The sequence below is a fragment of the Marmota flaviventris genome, chromosome 9 (genome assembly GCF_047511675.1).
Source record: "Marmota flaviventris isolate mMarFla1 chromosome 9, mMarFla1.hap1, whole genome shotgun sequence".
In the NCBI taxonomy this organism is placed as follows: Eukaryota; Metazoa; Chordata; class Mammalia; order Rodentia; family Sciuridae; genus Marmota; species Marmota flaviventris.
In genome coordinates, this window is record NC_092506.1 from 113,019,037 (window position 1) to 113,034,316 (window position 15,280).

The 15,280-nt window shown below is 40.9% G+C and overlaps 1 protein-coding gene across 4 annotated transcripts in view; it reads right to left on the minus strand.

The window, feature by feature from the left end:
- Nucleotides 1-15,280, minus strand: part of Ets1 (ETS proto-oncogene 1, transcription factor) — a 130,724-nt gene that overhangs the window by 55,163 nt on the left and 60,281 nt on the right. The window contains exon 1 of one of the 4 annotated variants that reach the window (XM_071616857.1): nucleotides 9,760-10,192. The exons of 2 other annotated variants lie outside the window; for them this stretch is intronic. In XM_071616857.1, coding sequence (XP_071472958.1) covers nucleotides 9,760-9,841 — 82 coding nt within the window. In that variant the 5' untranslated portion in view covers nucleotides 9,842-10,192. Of the gene's footprint in view, nucleotides 1-9,759; nucleotides 10,193-15,280 lie in introns of those variants that run through there. One more of the 4 variants, XM_027945464.2, reaches the window with a different exon arrangement.

A 15,280-nucleotide genomic window follows, 5' to 3' on the forward strand; every position in this document is an offset into this window, starting at 1 on the left:
ATCCCTGCTGCGCATTTCCTTGTTTGTAAAATGTGGGTAACTTGAGAGATTACTATGAGCTCAAATGTGGTAAAGGCACAAGTCAAACACTACCTACCAGAGTATAACCAAGTATTAAGATGGATTGGTAAATAATATGCATAACAGATCCTAGTATTTCACCCCAATTCAACAAACATCCAAATACCTCTGAGAATTCTGAAGTCAGCAGATGCCCAATTTTAGAATTGGCTACAGCTGGGTTTGAATCTAAACTCTTCTACTCCACAGCTTAGTGACCTTGGGCAAATTGTTTAACCTTTTTCTTTATCTGAAAAAGGGGAATTATCTCTTATATCATGTATTAGAGTAAAAGGAGGAGGTTCTTGGCACAAAGTTAGCATCCAATATCTAATAGAAAAACAAAAGGCAACATGAAAAGTAATGATGAATGGAAATGAGCATCAGTAAATAAACTCTGTCCTATGGTCGTCGGCAGTTTTCCTTGTTGTTTCCCAAAAAGACTGGCTTGCTGAATTTAGGTCCTTGCTTCTCAAAGAAAAGGGTAACTGTGACAGATTCTGCTCAAAATGTAGAAATAACATCAATAAAGTGAGATTTCAGACAGCAACAGTGTGCAGGCAAAAGATACTTCCACTGCCACAAGAGCAGCTTTTGAAAAGCAAGGAGACCTATGCCGACCACACCCAAAACACAGTTAGTTGTAGCTTCCTGGAAGGCTCGGGAGCCAAAGCAGGTGCTATCTTGTCTATCCCTGACCTTACCTTGCAGCCTGTGCTGCTCAAGGGTCAGCTGGTTACTGCCCAGGCACTATCCTATGAACAGCCCAGCAAGCAGGCCTGGGCCCTTCCCTCTGCAAACAGGCAGCAGGGCCTTGACTCACTGGGTTTGTCAGGAAGAGGTGCTGAGGTGGCTCACAGCAGCATGCATTCCTGATGCAGGAGGGGACTGTTTCTCAACAGAGCAGAGCAACAAGAAGGGGCAGCTTGAATGAAATAAGCTCATTACTCAGACCATGTGCTCAGGCCTGAGGGCACAACTGGGGATGGCCACTTCACTTACAGGACCCCTAACCTACATCTCCCTCCTCCAGCTTCGACCCCACACGGGAGCTGCTTTCTGCTGCCACTGTGGCAAAGGCTTACAGAGAAACAAAGCTGTTACACGTTGCAAGACCAGGAGGAAGGCATGACGCTTGATCCAGTGTCACTTCAAGACAATGTGCCTCAGTTTCTCCAACAGTGAACAAGAACAGCATCAATTCCTAAAACCCCATCAATTCCTAAAACCCCTCTCTTCAGAAGTTGCCCTTTACAAAAGCACCCCCAGTTCCCCAAATGACTTGTTATCGGCAGAACTTAGTGAACTGCCCACTTCTTGAATGACAGTCAGTACTCTCTGCAAGCTTTGATTATTTTATTTTTATTTTTTTTAATATTTTTTAGTGTTGACAGACCTTTACCTTATTCATCCATGTATATGTGGTGCTGAGAATTGAACCCAGTGCCTCAAACATGTGAGGCAAGTGCTCTTCCACTGAGCCACAACCCAGCCCCAAGCTTTGATTATTTTAAATGTTACCTAAAGTAACAGTGTTAGGAGACATCTTACAGGTCATCTTCTCAAAGTAATTTATTTGACTAAGAAGGTAAATGAGTACTAGGAAAAAAAAATGAAATGGTTTTCCCAAAATCACACAGAAAGGTGTAAAGTCATCATGGCCAGAATCCAAGTCTCCTGACCCTCCAGCTGGTGCTGGATTCCCAGAGTGGACCCTCTATTCATTTTATATACAATATTTATCTTCTACCTTGCTGATAGGTCTTCTCATCATGTGTGATTCCCTCACTGAATTCTGTGCATTTAATCAGTATCTCAATGATGCAAAACAACTTATGCATAATGTATAGAATTAACTAAAATTTTAGGCAAGAAATATCAAATAGGGAAAATATATAAATATTAGAGTATAAAAGTATATCACATGAAAATTTTTTGCTGAAAATCCCCTGTGATGAATTTCCAAAAAGGTATTTTGAAACTGTACTCAACAATACATTTTTATTTTGAACGTGATTGATAATAACGAGTTACCCTTGCACAGAACTGTAATTACACAAAAATAACATTAATTAAAATTCAACAGAAAAAAAAAAACAGGTATAGTACCTTTCACATAGTGGGAGTTAGTTCCTAAAGAATTAAAAAAAAAAATATGTATCTACAAACACCCAGTTTAATAGATACTTTGCCTGACCTAGATTATTTTCCATTTGTTCCTTGACAATATGTACCTGCTTGATTCTGTCATGTTCTCTGAGGTTTAACGCTTTTCTGATAAACTGAGATAGAGGTTTTAACAACTAACAGTATGAGTGGGAGGGAAAGTAATGCCAAAAAAAAAAAAAAAAATCTCTCACAAGCCCATTCAATAACACTGCTCTGTCCTTAAAAATCTCCCCACTTTCAAAGGCAAAAACCATCCTGAGATTGTACATGTTGTCACTTAAGTGGTCCTGGCTCTGCACTTTATTCCCTCTTCTTTTTCTATAACCAAGACTTTACCATCTTGTCTATGAGAGCCTTTCTTTCGTTCTAACCCTGCAGCCTTCTCGTGTTATCTTCTGTGTTGAAAATTACCCTTTCCCCGTTCTTACACCTCATACAAATGCTTCAAAAATGTCCACGTTCTCCCTGATGCTGGTCCGTAAAACTGTCTTACTCCAGAACTGATAAAAGAGAGGGCCCAACAGGCACAGAAACTACAAATAACCATTGATCCATGCATATCTTCATCAATCCAAACCCTGGTCCTCCTATGCTATTAGCCATGGGAGCCCCTGGAACACACAGATAAGATCACTGGAGTCACCCTGGCGAGTCATACACCCTGATGGGTTTAGAGTATTCAGAAACACCCAAAAAGCAAAAACAGCAGACCCAAGATTGCCCACTGTGCCACCTGAGACTGAGATTTCTAGTCAAGTGCAATGCTTGGTCCAGATGGGGAGTTTTCTAAAAGTCTAGGAAACACCACTCAAATTCTTTCCTTTTAAAAATTATTTATTATTGTCTGTTCATTCTTTCATTAGTTCTTTCTCCCAGTTTCTTATTCTTTCCCTGCCCTCCTTCTTCCTTCTTTCTTTTTTTTTTTTTTTTTTTTTTTTTTTTTGTAGCCAAAAAAGATGTTGCAATTGAACCCATCATTCCCCTCCTCCTCTCCTGGTGAACCAAGGCCTTGTTTACTTTTGTTTTTGTTTTCAATCACTTTAATGGTATTTTTTTTAAAGACATTTTTTTTTTGCCCCTTTTTATCTCAGCAGTAAAACTTCTCATCTTGTACAAACATTAAAACAAAACAAAAATTTTAATTGTCTTCACTTATGTAATGATGACATTTCCCAACTCAAAAGATCATCCCCCTCACGCATACACACACACACACACACACACACACACACACATACTCTACATGCAAAGTTTATGGCCCTTCTGCAGAACCTTGCAAAGCAAAAGTTAACAGCTTATCACAGCTACCAGGAGCTATCAAAAGGTTTCAAATGCTTGATGTGAACTTGTTTGAGGTTGATTTTGACTTGTTTCTCAGGCGCTGAGAAATATTATATTATGTGTCAAAAACAAATTTTAAAATACAGCTGAAAGTTGGGGGAAACCACAATGAACTTAAATTGCTTCAAATTTTTAATCTGGTCTTGTTTACTTACTTTACATGGTTTAAACCCTCAGATTAGCAACTGAGAGAAGACATTCTAAAGAGTAGTATGATCCAAATTTAGTGTCTAAATCGAGTGACCCTTGTCTGCTGGAAGAGTCCTAGTTTTCAGTCTTATCATTCTGGTATTATAAAGAGTGCTCATTTATACTTTCAAGAATGCTCTAGTTTGGATGATAAATTATAAGATCCTCCTATCTAAATACCATCAGGTTCTGAAATCCAACAGCCTGAAAGTCCCCAATCCTAAAAACACTCTCTAGGTACATATTTTACAACTCTCGGAGACAGAACTGAATGTTATAGAAAATCACAACCGAAAAAAGTTATATAGAAGCAGTAAGAATCCACATTTGGAGCATCAAGTGTCAGGCTAAAACCCTAAATTATCAACTGAGAAGAACCTGAAAATCTAACAAAGTTGAACAAATAATAAATATTTATGGCTTGCACAGCAATATTTTGAGTGTATCTGTAAGCATGGTTTTCTTCCAATGAAATCAGACCTACCACAACCTACACTATATACCAATTACTTTCTGCATAGAGACAATAAACTATGTAATTAAAAAGAAAAATGTAACACCAATAGGGCTTCAGAAAAGCAGTCAACTAGAAATTGATGCAATTTGGAAAACATCCACCGAAGTTTTCAACAAAGATATTTTCAACCCAATTGAAAAAAGGGTAGGTAAAAACACATGACAGGTTACAAATGACAGATTTGGGATCAGACTTGACATTTCTACCCCTGAATTATTGCAAACTCGGATAAATCCTATCAGAGATTCTGAGCAAAGAAATGGGACCACACTGTCATTATGGAGCTGCTATATAAAACGAGGGAATGGTTGTTCATATACAAATTTCTCTCTGTGTTGACCATGTGGATGCAAGGATGCTAAGTAATTGGAATCACACCCCCCATAATGTGGTGATAGAAGAACCAATACCTTAGCTATAGAAAGGAAGCCAGGGAATATGGTTTGTCATAAGCCATGCACTGTGAATGGCTGGCAGGTCTGCAGGTAGAATCCTGGGACTTCTCTTCCTAAGAAAGGAACACCTTGACAACTCCAAACAGCATGCACTTACACTCAAAATGGACTTTAAAAAATTATCTTAGGGGGAAAATGAAATCTATCTGCTGCTTGGACAGCAAATATAACTCCCACTGCCTCTTTCTGAGCAGGGAAATTAAACTTCAGCTGTCTTAAGAAAATGAAGCGTGTGCTGGTTTCATCATTCAATTGTGAGCAAAGCAGCATGGCCCATAGAGGAGGAAAAATGGGCAGAATCTGGAGGGTGAGGGAAAAATTGATCTTGGAAACGTACATAACCACCTTCCCACCTGCAAGCCAGACAAGGACATCTGGAAGACATTGAAAACACAAGAACCCTAGTTCTCTCCTCAACCATCTGAGGTCAGTGTTGCTGGAACATTTAATTATCTTCCTAAAGCAACACATCTGGATGGCCAGGCCTGGGGACACCCTTTCCCCAAGCAGTCTGGAGCACTCAGGTAACAATGAAGCCACCTGACTGCAGAGATGGCAGGGAAACCCTTGTACTTTCTGAAACCCCAAACCACCTGAACCCCCAAAGCACCAACTTGCACTGCCTTTTCATAACACCCATGTTTTAATTTCCAGAGTTCCTAAGAATAATGTGGCACTTTTACTTTAGGAACAAAATGCCTACAACACTTCATCAGTTTGTAAGTTTCTAAAGTATGGCCTTACACAAAATATGCACCTCTCTGAATATCATTTTCTTCATCTGAAAAAAAGTTGAAAATAATATCTCCTTCATCCCAAAGTAAATGTTGGCAAGAATCCAACTTCAAGGCAAGCTCAGAGAATGGTACCATAACTGCGGGTTATTCTTTCTGCAAACAGAGATGTTTATATACTGTCATTGCTGCCACTGGAGAGTAACCTTCCATACTCTTTGAAACTTAGAGACTCTCTTTCCTGAAAATCCTGACCTACACTAACCATCCCTGTTTTGCAGAGGTTTTGCAGGGATGGTGATGGAGCCCAGAGCCAGCCAGGCTTTAGGAAGTTGACCATGGGCTGCTTTGTCTACTAGAGGGAGTCAATGTTCCTCCAGGGTGGTCTGGCCTCTTTAAGGGGAAAAAAAAAAAAAAAAAATGTTACACAGACAAAAAAAAAAAAAAAATACCAGCAACACAAACCAACCAAAAATGCCAGGAATGCAAGCTCTGCCAACCAAATAAATAAATAAAATGTGAGATGTTTTATAATAACTGGACATGCTGCATTTCTCAACCCTGTATAATGGAAAAACTCCACTTTTCTACCAATTCTGTCCTCCTTGACCCCAAACTTGGTGAACTTCCTGCTTTGAGACAACACTGACACCTCCATCTCCCAAAGTGACTGACCAGCCCCTGGACCTCTAATTGTGACAACTAGACCTGGAGACACTCTAGAAGTTACCTGCTCACTGTGTTTGCTCTCTGGAGCACAGAAGCTTCATTGGCATGAGATCTCAGCAATAAAGTAGGCAATAAAGTCTTCTTTAACATTACTCTCTTTGCCTCTCAAATAATAATATATTGAAAGGGGTATATAATACATTCTATACCAGTGGAGGTCATTTTTTTGTTAATTTGCTGTCTAGTTAAAAAGAATCTATTACAAATCAGACACTGCTAAGGTTTTGCATATATTCATAGTTTTAATCCTCATGTCAACCCTATGAAATAGAATGATTATTACACTCACTTTACACGTGCAGGAGCTGAAGCACAGAGAGATTAAGTAATTACCCAAAGTCACACAGCCCCTAAGTGGATGAGGTGGGATTCACACCCAGACAGACTGGCTCCAAAGTCCCTGCTCTGAACTACTAGGTTCTTTCATCACTAATGGAGTGTGGTCAGTGGGGACCTGGGAGCAAAGCGCTCAAGTAATCCTAATAGGCCTGGTAGCTCTGCTCTTCTGTCTACACTGATGAAGATACAAAGACTGTCCATACTGGTAAAGGACAAAGCTTCTTCCTATCTCTTAGAACAATAAAAGCCCCCCACTGGACAGATACTCTCTTTCCTGTGTAGAAAAGGCATTGGGCTGCTCCTTTCATTCCTATAAATGGGCAGATATCCAGAATTAGAACTCTTATCTGGAACTAGGCTCACCTCACTAAGAAGGTGGAGTGGAATGGGGAAGGAGAGGAAAAATTAAGTGGCTTGGGAATGTGTTTGCTTTGGCACACAGTCTTGGTGTCCTCAACCCCTTCTCGGCGGACTGCACACCAAGAAAGAACCAGGAACAACTCAATGGCTGTGTTTGGTTTTAGCCTATTTAAGATCTGAGAATGGGCAATTCAACAGTATATCCCACTTTACACTTATGAGGGAAACTCAAAGCCAATGTTATTTCAAAGTGTATGTTAATTTGGTACTTAACATAGTCAAAAAAAAAAAAAAAAGCAGGTAAATATTCTAGGCCTTTTGACTCCTGTTCAGGTACCCTGCCTCCCTATTGCCAATCTTGGGCTCTCATAAATTTGGTAATGGGCAGAAAGGAAATTTTGGCTTAATCACTGAAGCCAGAAAAGATCCCACACTAGTAGTCCCCACACACATAAGAAATGAAGCAACCCAAAGAAACCATTCTGACAAATATTTAAGTCACAGCTGTGGACACAAAGTCATGCTGTGAGCAGTTAAACTTTAAACACATGTTCTATATGGTCTGATGGGCAAGGAAAACCTCCACTCAGTCAATGTCTTGTCCTTACACTGACAAAAGCAGGCAGCCCTGGTCAAGTTTCGTCCATCTTTGCACCTGCAAGTTTAGGTCTTAATGGAAGCTTCTTGTTAAGCTCTTCAATGGTAACTTATAATATTAGTCATGATAATGTACACTAAGAAGTTGGAAACTGGGATTAATTTTGCTTTGCCTACTGGCTTTCTGAATATCATTACACAAGTTACTTACTTTTTTGTGCCTCTATTTCCCTCTCTAAGACATGGACATAATATTTACATATAAGCAATTAAAGTCCAAGGAAAAAGTTAGATAAAAATTAGTTATTATATTCTACATTTATTTTCAAGTTTCCTTATTTATTTTCCCCAAGAAAGTGCTAGAAATCAAATCTTAATATAATAAAGTCAGAAGACTGCCAGATTTCTTTGACCAGTTAAAATTTTGTTGTATTGAAGGTGACTTACACAGCCTATTCTCTGGCTTGGAACCCTGTTTTGAGTAAGAAATCCATTGTAAAGGTGCTTACTATAATGGATGTTGACTGTAGCAATAGCCTTTACTGTCCCCATTTTACAGATGGGGAAGTTAAATAAAGTTACTTATACAGCATTCACATTATCTAAAATAATTGTACCATGTACTTTAAATCTCTAAGATTCAGTATTAAATTACCAAAAAACATGCTTCAGCTGTTTACTGTGATTTAAAACATGTGTTTGCAGGGGCTCTTGTTCATTACCAGCTCGAAAGGTCCATTGTAGGTATGTGAACTGACATATCTACATGACATTTCCCAGATGACCAAATCTGTCTCTTCTCCATAAACACACATAACAACACATATAAACAAGTCATTCTTAAGGAAAGGACCTATTAGTTCAGTTTATGTCTTTGTTGTGAACTATCTTTCTACTTCTATATATGGTTTGGATCAATTGTGACAAACCAAACTTACTCTGGCTTCCTTGACCCCCCTCCCCAAATACAACCATTATAAAGCATCATTTCTGAATTGTAACTCTAAGTCTGAAATGACTCCTTGGCTACAGTGGATTTCAGTATTCTGACCATCCTCCTGGTAACAAGAAACAAGATTGACCTTCCTGATACAAAGCAATCCTGGGGCTGAATGTTAGGGGACCTGACTTAAATGTCTTTATTAACATTTCTGAAAGATCTTAGAATGACAGAACATCAGCTTAGCCTGTGTTGAAAATTTAGGCAGATTAAGAAAGGGTTAAAATAAGCAACTAATTATGGTAGAGGCAAAGAGAGGGCAGGCGATATCAACTAAATTTATTGATAATCGGACATAACAGAGGTGCATGATACTATGATTATTTTCCAGAATGTATTACCTCCTCCCTATATCTTTCACCTCTATGACACTAATCTTTAAGGATAGCTGGCAGTTCCCCATCCTAAAAGAAAGCATATTCCCTCTCAAACTGCATTAGTTCCAGGAATCCTATACAGTTGGATTCCATCTGCTCAGCACCAGAATTTGTGTCTAAGACATAAATGATATTTCTTTTCTACCCCTGTCTTCTTTAAAACCTTACAAATCAAAGAATTAGACAACACCATGGACCAAAGACACAAGTCCTATCTGGTGTTGGGATACTTTTCTTCTTCTAAGATCTTTCTTTGGTACTAGAGCACAAATTCACAGCAGAAGAGAGACATGAGTAAAGTTAGTAACCTGTGTAAATAGGATTGGACTTTTCCATAGAAGATACTTTCAGTTCTCCTCCAGCCTCCTAGCCCTCAACCTAGAAAACAGGAGCTAGACAGAACAGGGACATGTGACAAGGGAACTCAGGAAGGCAAGACATTATTTGAAAATATGCTCTAAGGCCAGCCCGTTAGACACCCTGCCAGCTTTTACTGCCTACAGCGCTCCAACCAGCTTCAATTCTGGGCGACGAAGAGTCTGGGGATGATGTCCTCCGAGGTGGCGTCTAAGCCCTCGATTACCATAAGGAATAAATGCCAGAGAGCCTTCGCTTATATGGGGGGGGGGGGGGGGGACAATGTGGACGCTGGAAATTCTCTAAGCGTTTTTCCCACTACTCACAAAAACGCAGCTGTGAAAATAAATACCACCACCCAAATCAAGGGTCTTTGGCCACCAACAGCCTTCCTCCTCGCTTCTCCCTCTCTCCAGCTGCCAACAGCATCCCCTGCTCCTGCTGAAACGCACGGCCCCGGAAGGGAGCATTGAAGAGGCACAGAAGTGGAGGAGACCCCCGAAGCTGGGTGGGGGCCTCGACAGTCACCACTCACCAGGGGAGGGGAAAAGCTCCAGATCGACTTTTTCTGTCTTGATGATGGTTAGAGTCGGTTTGAGATCGACGGCCGCCTTCATGGTGCCAGGAGGAGTGGGGGACAGACGGGATGATAGCAAGTTTGCTGCTACTGTTGTTGTTTTTCTTTTTAATAGGGATTCTTAATAGGGGAAAGGGGATGGGGGAAATCCGACTTTCTTCCCCCAAACACTCAAATTCCCGCTGACTTTCCCCCGCGCCTGGACGGTGCGCGCCCGGCACAGTCTCCCGGGAAGTTGGCACTTTGCGGAGAAGTGAGTGCTTTAGGGTCCCAGCCTCGCCTGCGCCTCGCCCTCTCCCTCCTTCGCGTCCCTAGCCCGGCTCCCTCCTCTCCGCCCGCGCCGGCGCTGCTACAGTTTGCCCTCGCTCTCTCCAGCCGCGATCTCCCTCCCACTCTCCCTACAGCGCTCTCCCCTCCTCTTTAGGGCGTTCCTGCAGCTCAGAGCCCCAGCGTCCGCCCGCCCCGGCCAAGGAGAACCTAGCGGGAGGGAGCCAGGGGCGGGGCACCGGGGGAGGGGGCGGCGCCGGGCCGGAACCCGCGGCCAATCCGCGCCAGAAGCCCAAAGTGAAAGGAAGCGCGGGCGGGCGGCGCGCAGGGCCCAGCCACCCAGCAGCTACGCGCGCAGTGCACGGGCCGCGGAACCCACGGTCGGGGAAGACGTATCCTGGAGCAGTGGCTGCTTCGACCGTTTTGGGGAAAGTCGTCCTGATTCTCCACGCATTCTTGAGAGCTTGGTCACCCGCTGCTAACCCCCTCCTGGTAGCAGCATAGTTTTCCAAGTGCGTGTACATCATTCATTCACAAAGACTGACACACAGGACGTGAGGCATGTGGATGAAGGGGCGAGCGTGCGGGCAGGCGCAGGAGATTCATGAACTGGTGTCCTCAGAGGGTTTTCTCAATATTGGACTCCAGCCGGATTGTGAGTCAGGAACCAGGGCTGTTTCCAAAGGAGAGCCTTTAGCTTTTCAAAGCCCACCCGTGGATTGGTAAATGATAGGGACAGCGTCGCTAAACCGAAATCTTGCTTCACTGGCCTCGGGCAGAACCAAGCCTAAATTAAACCCCAAAATGCAGGCCCAAATGAACCTGTATTTGTCGGGGAGTACATAGTGGGGGGCCCAAACTGGAACCCAGTCTTGGTCTTCCTGAAACATTCAATTTTACCTACACAGTAGGCGGGTAGAAGTGGAAGCTGTAGTTTCTTTCTAATTATTCTGTTCCTCTAATTATGTCACCGTTGGCTAAAGCTTTGTCTTTCCTTTCACAGATTCCCTTCTGTTAGATAAAAAGGACAGCCCTCCCACCACCACCAAAAAAGTGATAATGCAGAGATTCTGGTTTGAATTTCTGGAGTGTATCATTTGCAGCCATGACAGAATCACAATGCACAGCCCCTGTTAGGTTTGACAACTCCCAGCCCCTCAGATAACACAATATGAACCTGAATAATTCACAATTTGCCACTGATAATTACTTATTATAAATGGAGATAGTTGATCCTAATTAGCAAAACAACCAGTACCATAGAAGCATATAACATAGCTGGAGCCAAACATTGATATCCACCTTTGATTAATTAGAAGATTAAACATAAAGCTTCCTAAAAACCTCTGCAAAAGATATTTTTAATCCTGTTTCCTAATTTCTAAACATATGTTGAGCTCCCACCATTTGCCTTTAACTGTAACCTCTAACTCTGGTAAATTTTAACATACCTGCTTACCTGCATCTAAAACCAGTTTTGTCTCCCTGGAGCATTGGTAACTTGCAGGTTTCCCACAGCAAATAAGGGAAGGAGCCAGGAATAGAAAGTAAATCTCTGGCTCTTGGTCCAACCTCCAGATTATACTCCTTTCTTCAGTGACCAGAGGAAAAGGGTTGAATGTGATCATCCTAATTTTTGAAAGAACAAAGACTGTTGGAATCCAGCTGTGTTTCCAGTAGGTATGAGAAAACAATGCTGGCCTCCAGATGACAAGAACAGACACTTCTGATCCTGGGAAAAGCTTAGGGAAACAGCTGATGAATGGATTGTACATTCACACACCCAAATGAGCAGCAAAGAAAACGATCTCAAACCACTCCAGCCTTATTGACTGGAACATTAGTATATGGACTGAGCAAATAAAGAGTTGTTTTGGTAATTTTGTTTGGTTGGTGCTGTCCTAAGAAAATGCTATTTTTTAAAAAATCCAAGTGTGAGTACTACTCTATTTGCAAATTCAGCTTCTCCGAACAGCTCCTTTCTTTCTTCCTTCCCCAGTTTGCTCCTGCACTTTCTTCCCCAAGTTAGCCTAAACACAATTCCTAACCCCCACCAATGTGAGACTCTAAAAAGCCTGCTCTGATTCAACTGTAAACACTTTTCATTCTAGCAATGAGAAAATGTATTCCCTCCAGTTCTTCGACAATGACAAATCAACTAGTCAATCATCCTGTTTCTATCCTAGTCCCTAAACACAGAAGCTCAAAACGTTTGAGTCCAAATCAGAGAATGAGGTTGAGCAAAATGAGGTTGAGCAAAAAAACAGGGGACACAAAAGACCTCCAGGAAAGTTTCTTCTACATGAAGCTTCATGTTATCTTGGACCTTGTTGCACTTTCCTCAGGATAAGAATCACTAATAAAGTCAGGTTAAAATATTTTTATATATTTGACACAATCCAATCAAGGTCTATGTCATGCTTGATTAATCAATTTCGATATATGAAAATGTTTATTCTCTTTAGGACACAAATTGATTTTTTTAAATGTTCTTATGGAATTAAAATGACATTTTCATCTTATTCTAATTAAAAAAAAATGCCCAGTCCAGTGCCTAAATATATGTTGAACAAGCCCAGTGCCTAAATATATGTTGAACTTTTTTTTTTTTTCTCACTATGGACTTCTACTCTGCCACCAATTCTTCCTAATTCACAGATTGAGTGTGATATGCTATGGCTTGAGAAGATGGATTAAAAGATGCCAGCAACTCCGCCCTCTTGACAAAGCAGAACCTCTATTCCCAACACCCATGTCCAGTGAGGTTCACACGTGCTTCAGTTTCCCCACCAGCAAAATGAGAGCAGCCACGCCTTGCCTTCCATTTATTTGAGCAAGATATTTCAAGACTCTATCTACTGATTTTTAAGACACTCAGAAAAAAATCAAACAAATAACTTATTTGGTTTTGTTTGTAACTCAATAGTCTGTTCCTTCCACACTAGGGAGAAAACAGATTTGTATTTTTAAACATTCCTTAGGCTTTAGCTAATTACATCCAACCAAGTGCTGAATCTCCTTAAACTGGGAACATCAAGTCAAAAAAGGTCAAGAAAAGGTTGCAGGAATTGGGGGGACAGGAGTATGGAGCTAGACATGAATGATGTCCAAAATATGTCAGTATTATATAGGAATTCCTTCAACATATGGAGTGTGTAAAACACAAACTTTCTCCTTTATTTGTTACTTCTCTGTCAGTTTCACCCCAATCTCAATGAAAAAAAAAATCTAAAAATACACCTAATTTCAAACAATCATGGAAGACTCGTTCTTCCTCTCCCAGAGTGAGCTAGATTGTTGTCTGCTCCTAAATCTTAAACTTCAACAAAATAAAGAATCTCTGGGTTTTGAGCTAAAATATACTTTACTGAAGGTAGGTACAAAAACATTCAGACCACTAACGGCTGATTCAGAGTGAGTTTATGACTCACAGATGTTGATTTACTGGTATAAATGTAAGATTTAAAAAAAAAAAAAGTTCTCAAGCTCTCAATTAACAACCTGTTTGAGCTGCATTTGTGGTCTCCTTTTTTGTCTGAGAAAAGGCAACTGTCCCTGGCATACTCAGAAAAAGGCTTCGAAAGATTAACTCTAAAGCAAGTGGTTTCTATGTGATAAGTTCAGTCATTTAAAAAGCACACTGAAAAAGCAAAATGCCTGGGGCTTCAATATCTACCATTATCAAGCAGCAATAAAATGGAAAGTCAGAGATAGGAAGGAAAATTAAAGTAACTCTCTTAATTAAACTCAGATTCCAAAAGTCCTTAGGGTCAGTTCAGGAACCCAAGGCTTAGACTCAGAGGTGGTATTGCTGACTGCTTGTTGGCACTGTGACCTCACCCAGTGCCACTTAACCTTTTTGTGTCACAACCTCTTCTCTGCTTCAGGGAATAAAATCACCCCTGGTTCCCTTGCATGTAATACAGAGTCATTAGCTATTGTTTGGAAGGTACAATAAACAATGGGTGATAAGAACTGCAGTTAGGAGGGAGAAAGAGAGGAGGGAGGGGAAGTGTTGGGGGCCTATGTGCCCTAGAAATCTCTCCCTCTAATAAAACAGAGATCATAGGGAGTAATGTGGGCTCTGGAAGAAGACTGGGGTTCAGAATCCAATTCCATATTCAGCTGAATTACCTACCACAGATTAGCCACTTAATCTTGAAACTCAGTTCCTCTATTTCTAAATATTACCCACCTTTTAAAGCTGTTTGGGGACTTAAATGAGATAATGTATGCAAAGCCTTTAGTTGAATGTCTAAGTAAGTAAAAGTGTTCAATTAATATCAAAGAATTATTGTTTTTAAGATCCAGTGTAAGCTACAGTATGTAAGAAATCATTTTAAATCTTCCTCTTTGACTATCTCTTTACAGAAGAGCTTGGACCCTCAATTTACCTGAACTGTCTCCAAGGAGAGATGGAGCTAACTATCACACTTAATTTAAATATCTCTTCAAGCCCCTTCCTCAGTTCTTTAGTTGGGAAGTATCCAGCTTTGGCCCCACTTGAGAAATTCCAACACTGCCTAATTGGAAAAGAAAATGTATTTGTATTTGTTTTTAAAGAATTACAAGAAAACTATAATTCAAATTCTGGAAAATCATATTAGTGGTGCCTCTTTGGAGACAAAACTTAGGTCTTCATTTATCACAGGATCAAGGGAGATGGAAGCCTATTAATGGTCTCCAAGTGCAGCCCTCCTAGTTACCAGGGATTAAATCAACCCTGCTCAGGTTCCACCTGAGGAAGGTAGTGTTGGGATCACAGTGGGGTTCCTCAATTGCTGTTCTCTCCATGGCATCTCCGGGAAAATTTACAGATATCACCTTGAAAAAACAAGGCAAGGACACTCACTTGGTCTGTTCCAGATATCCTTGAGATACAGAGCAAGATCCCACATACAACAGATCAGATAGATGATCGGACTCAATTTCTAGAAATCCAGCAATATTCCATGCAGTAGAAATTTGTCTCAAGGCAAGTACATTGCAGTATAACCACACTGTCATTCTCTGTGGGAGACAGCTTGGCATGGGCTATAAGGAGAAAAAGGGTCTGGGTTGGCTCTATTACTGTCTGCAGTTTCTTTAGACTATAATTATGAACCATTCAACTGCATCTGCAGCCCCAACAATGTGGGATGGATTGGCCTAATCCACAGACCAAGCGACATTTTAAAATCTATCAGTTTAGACATCACGTATTATTCTTGCA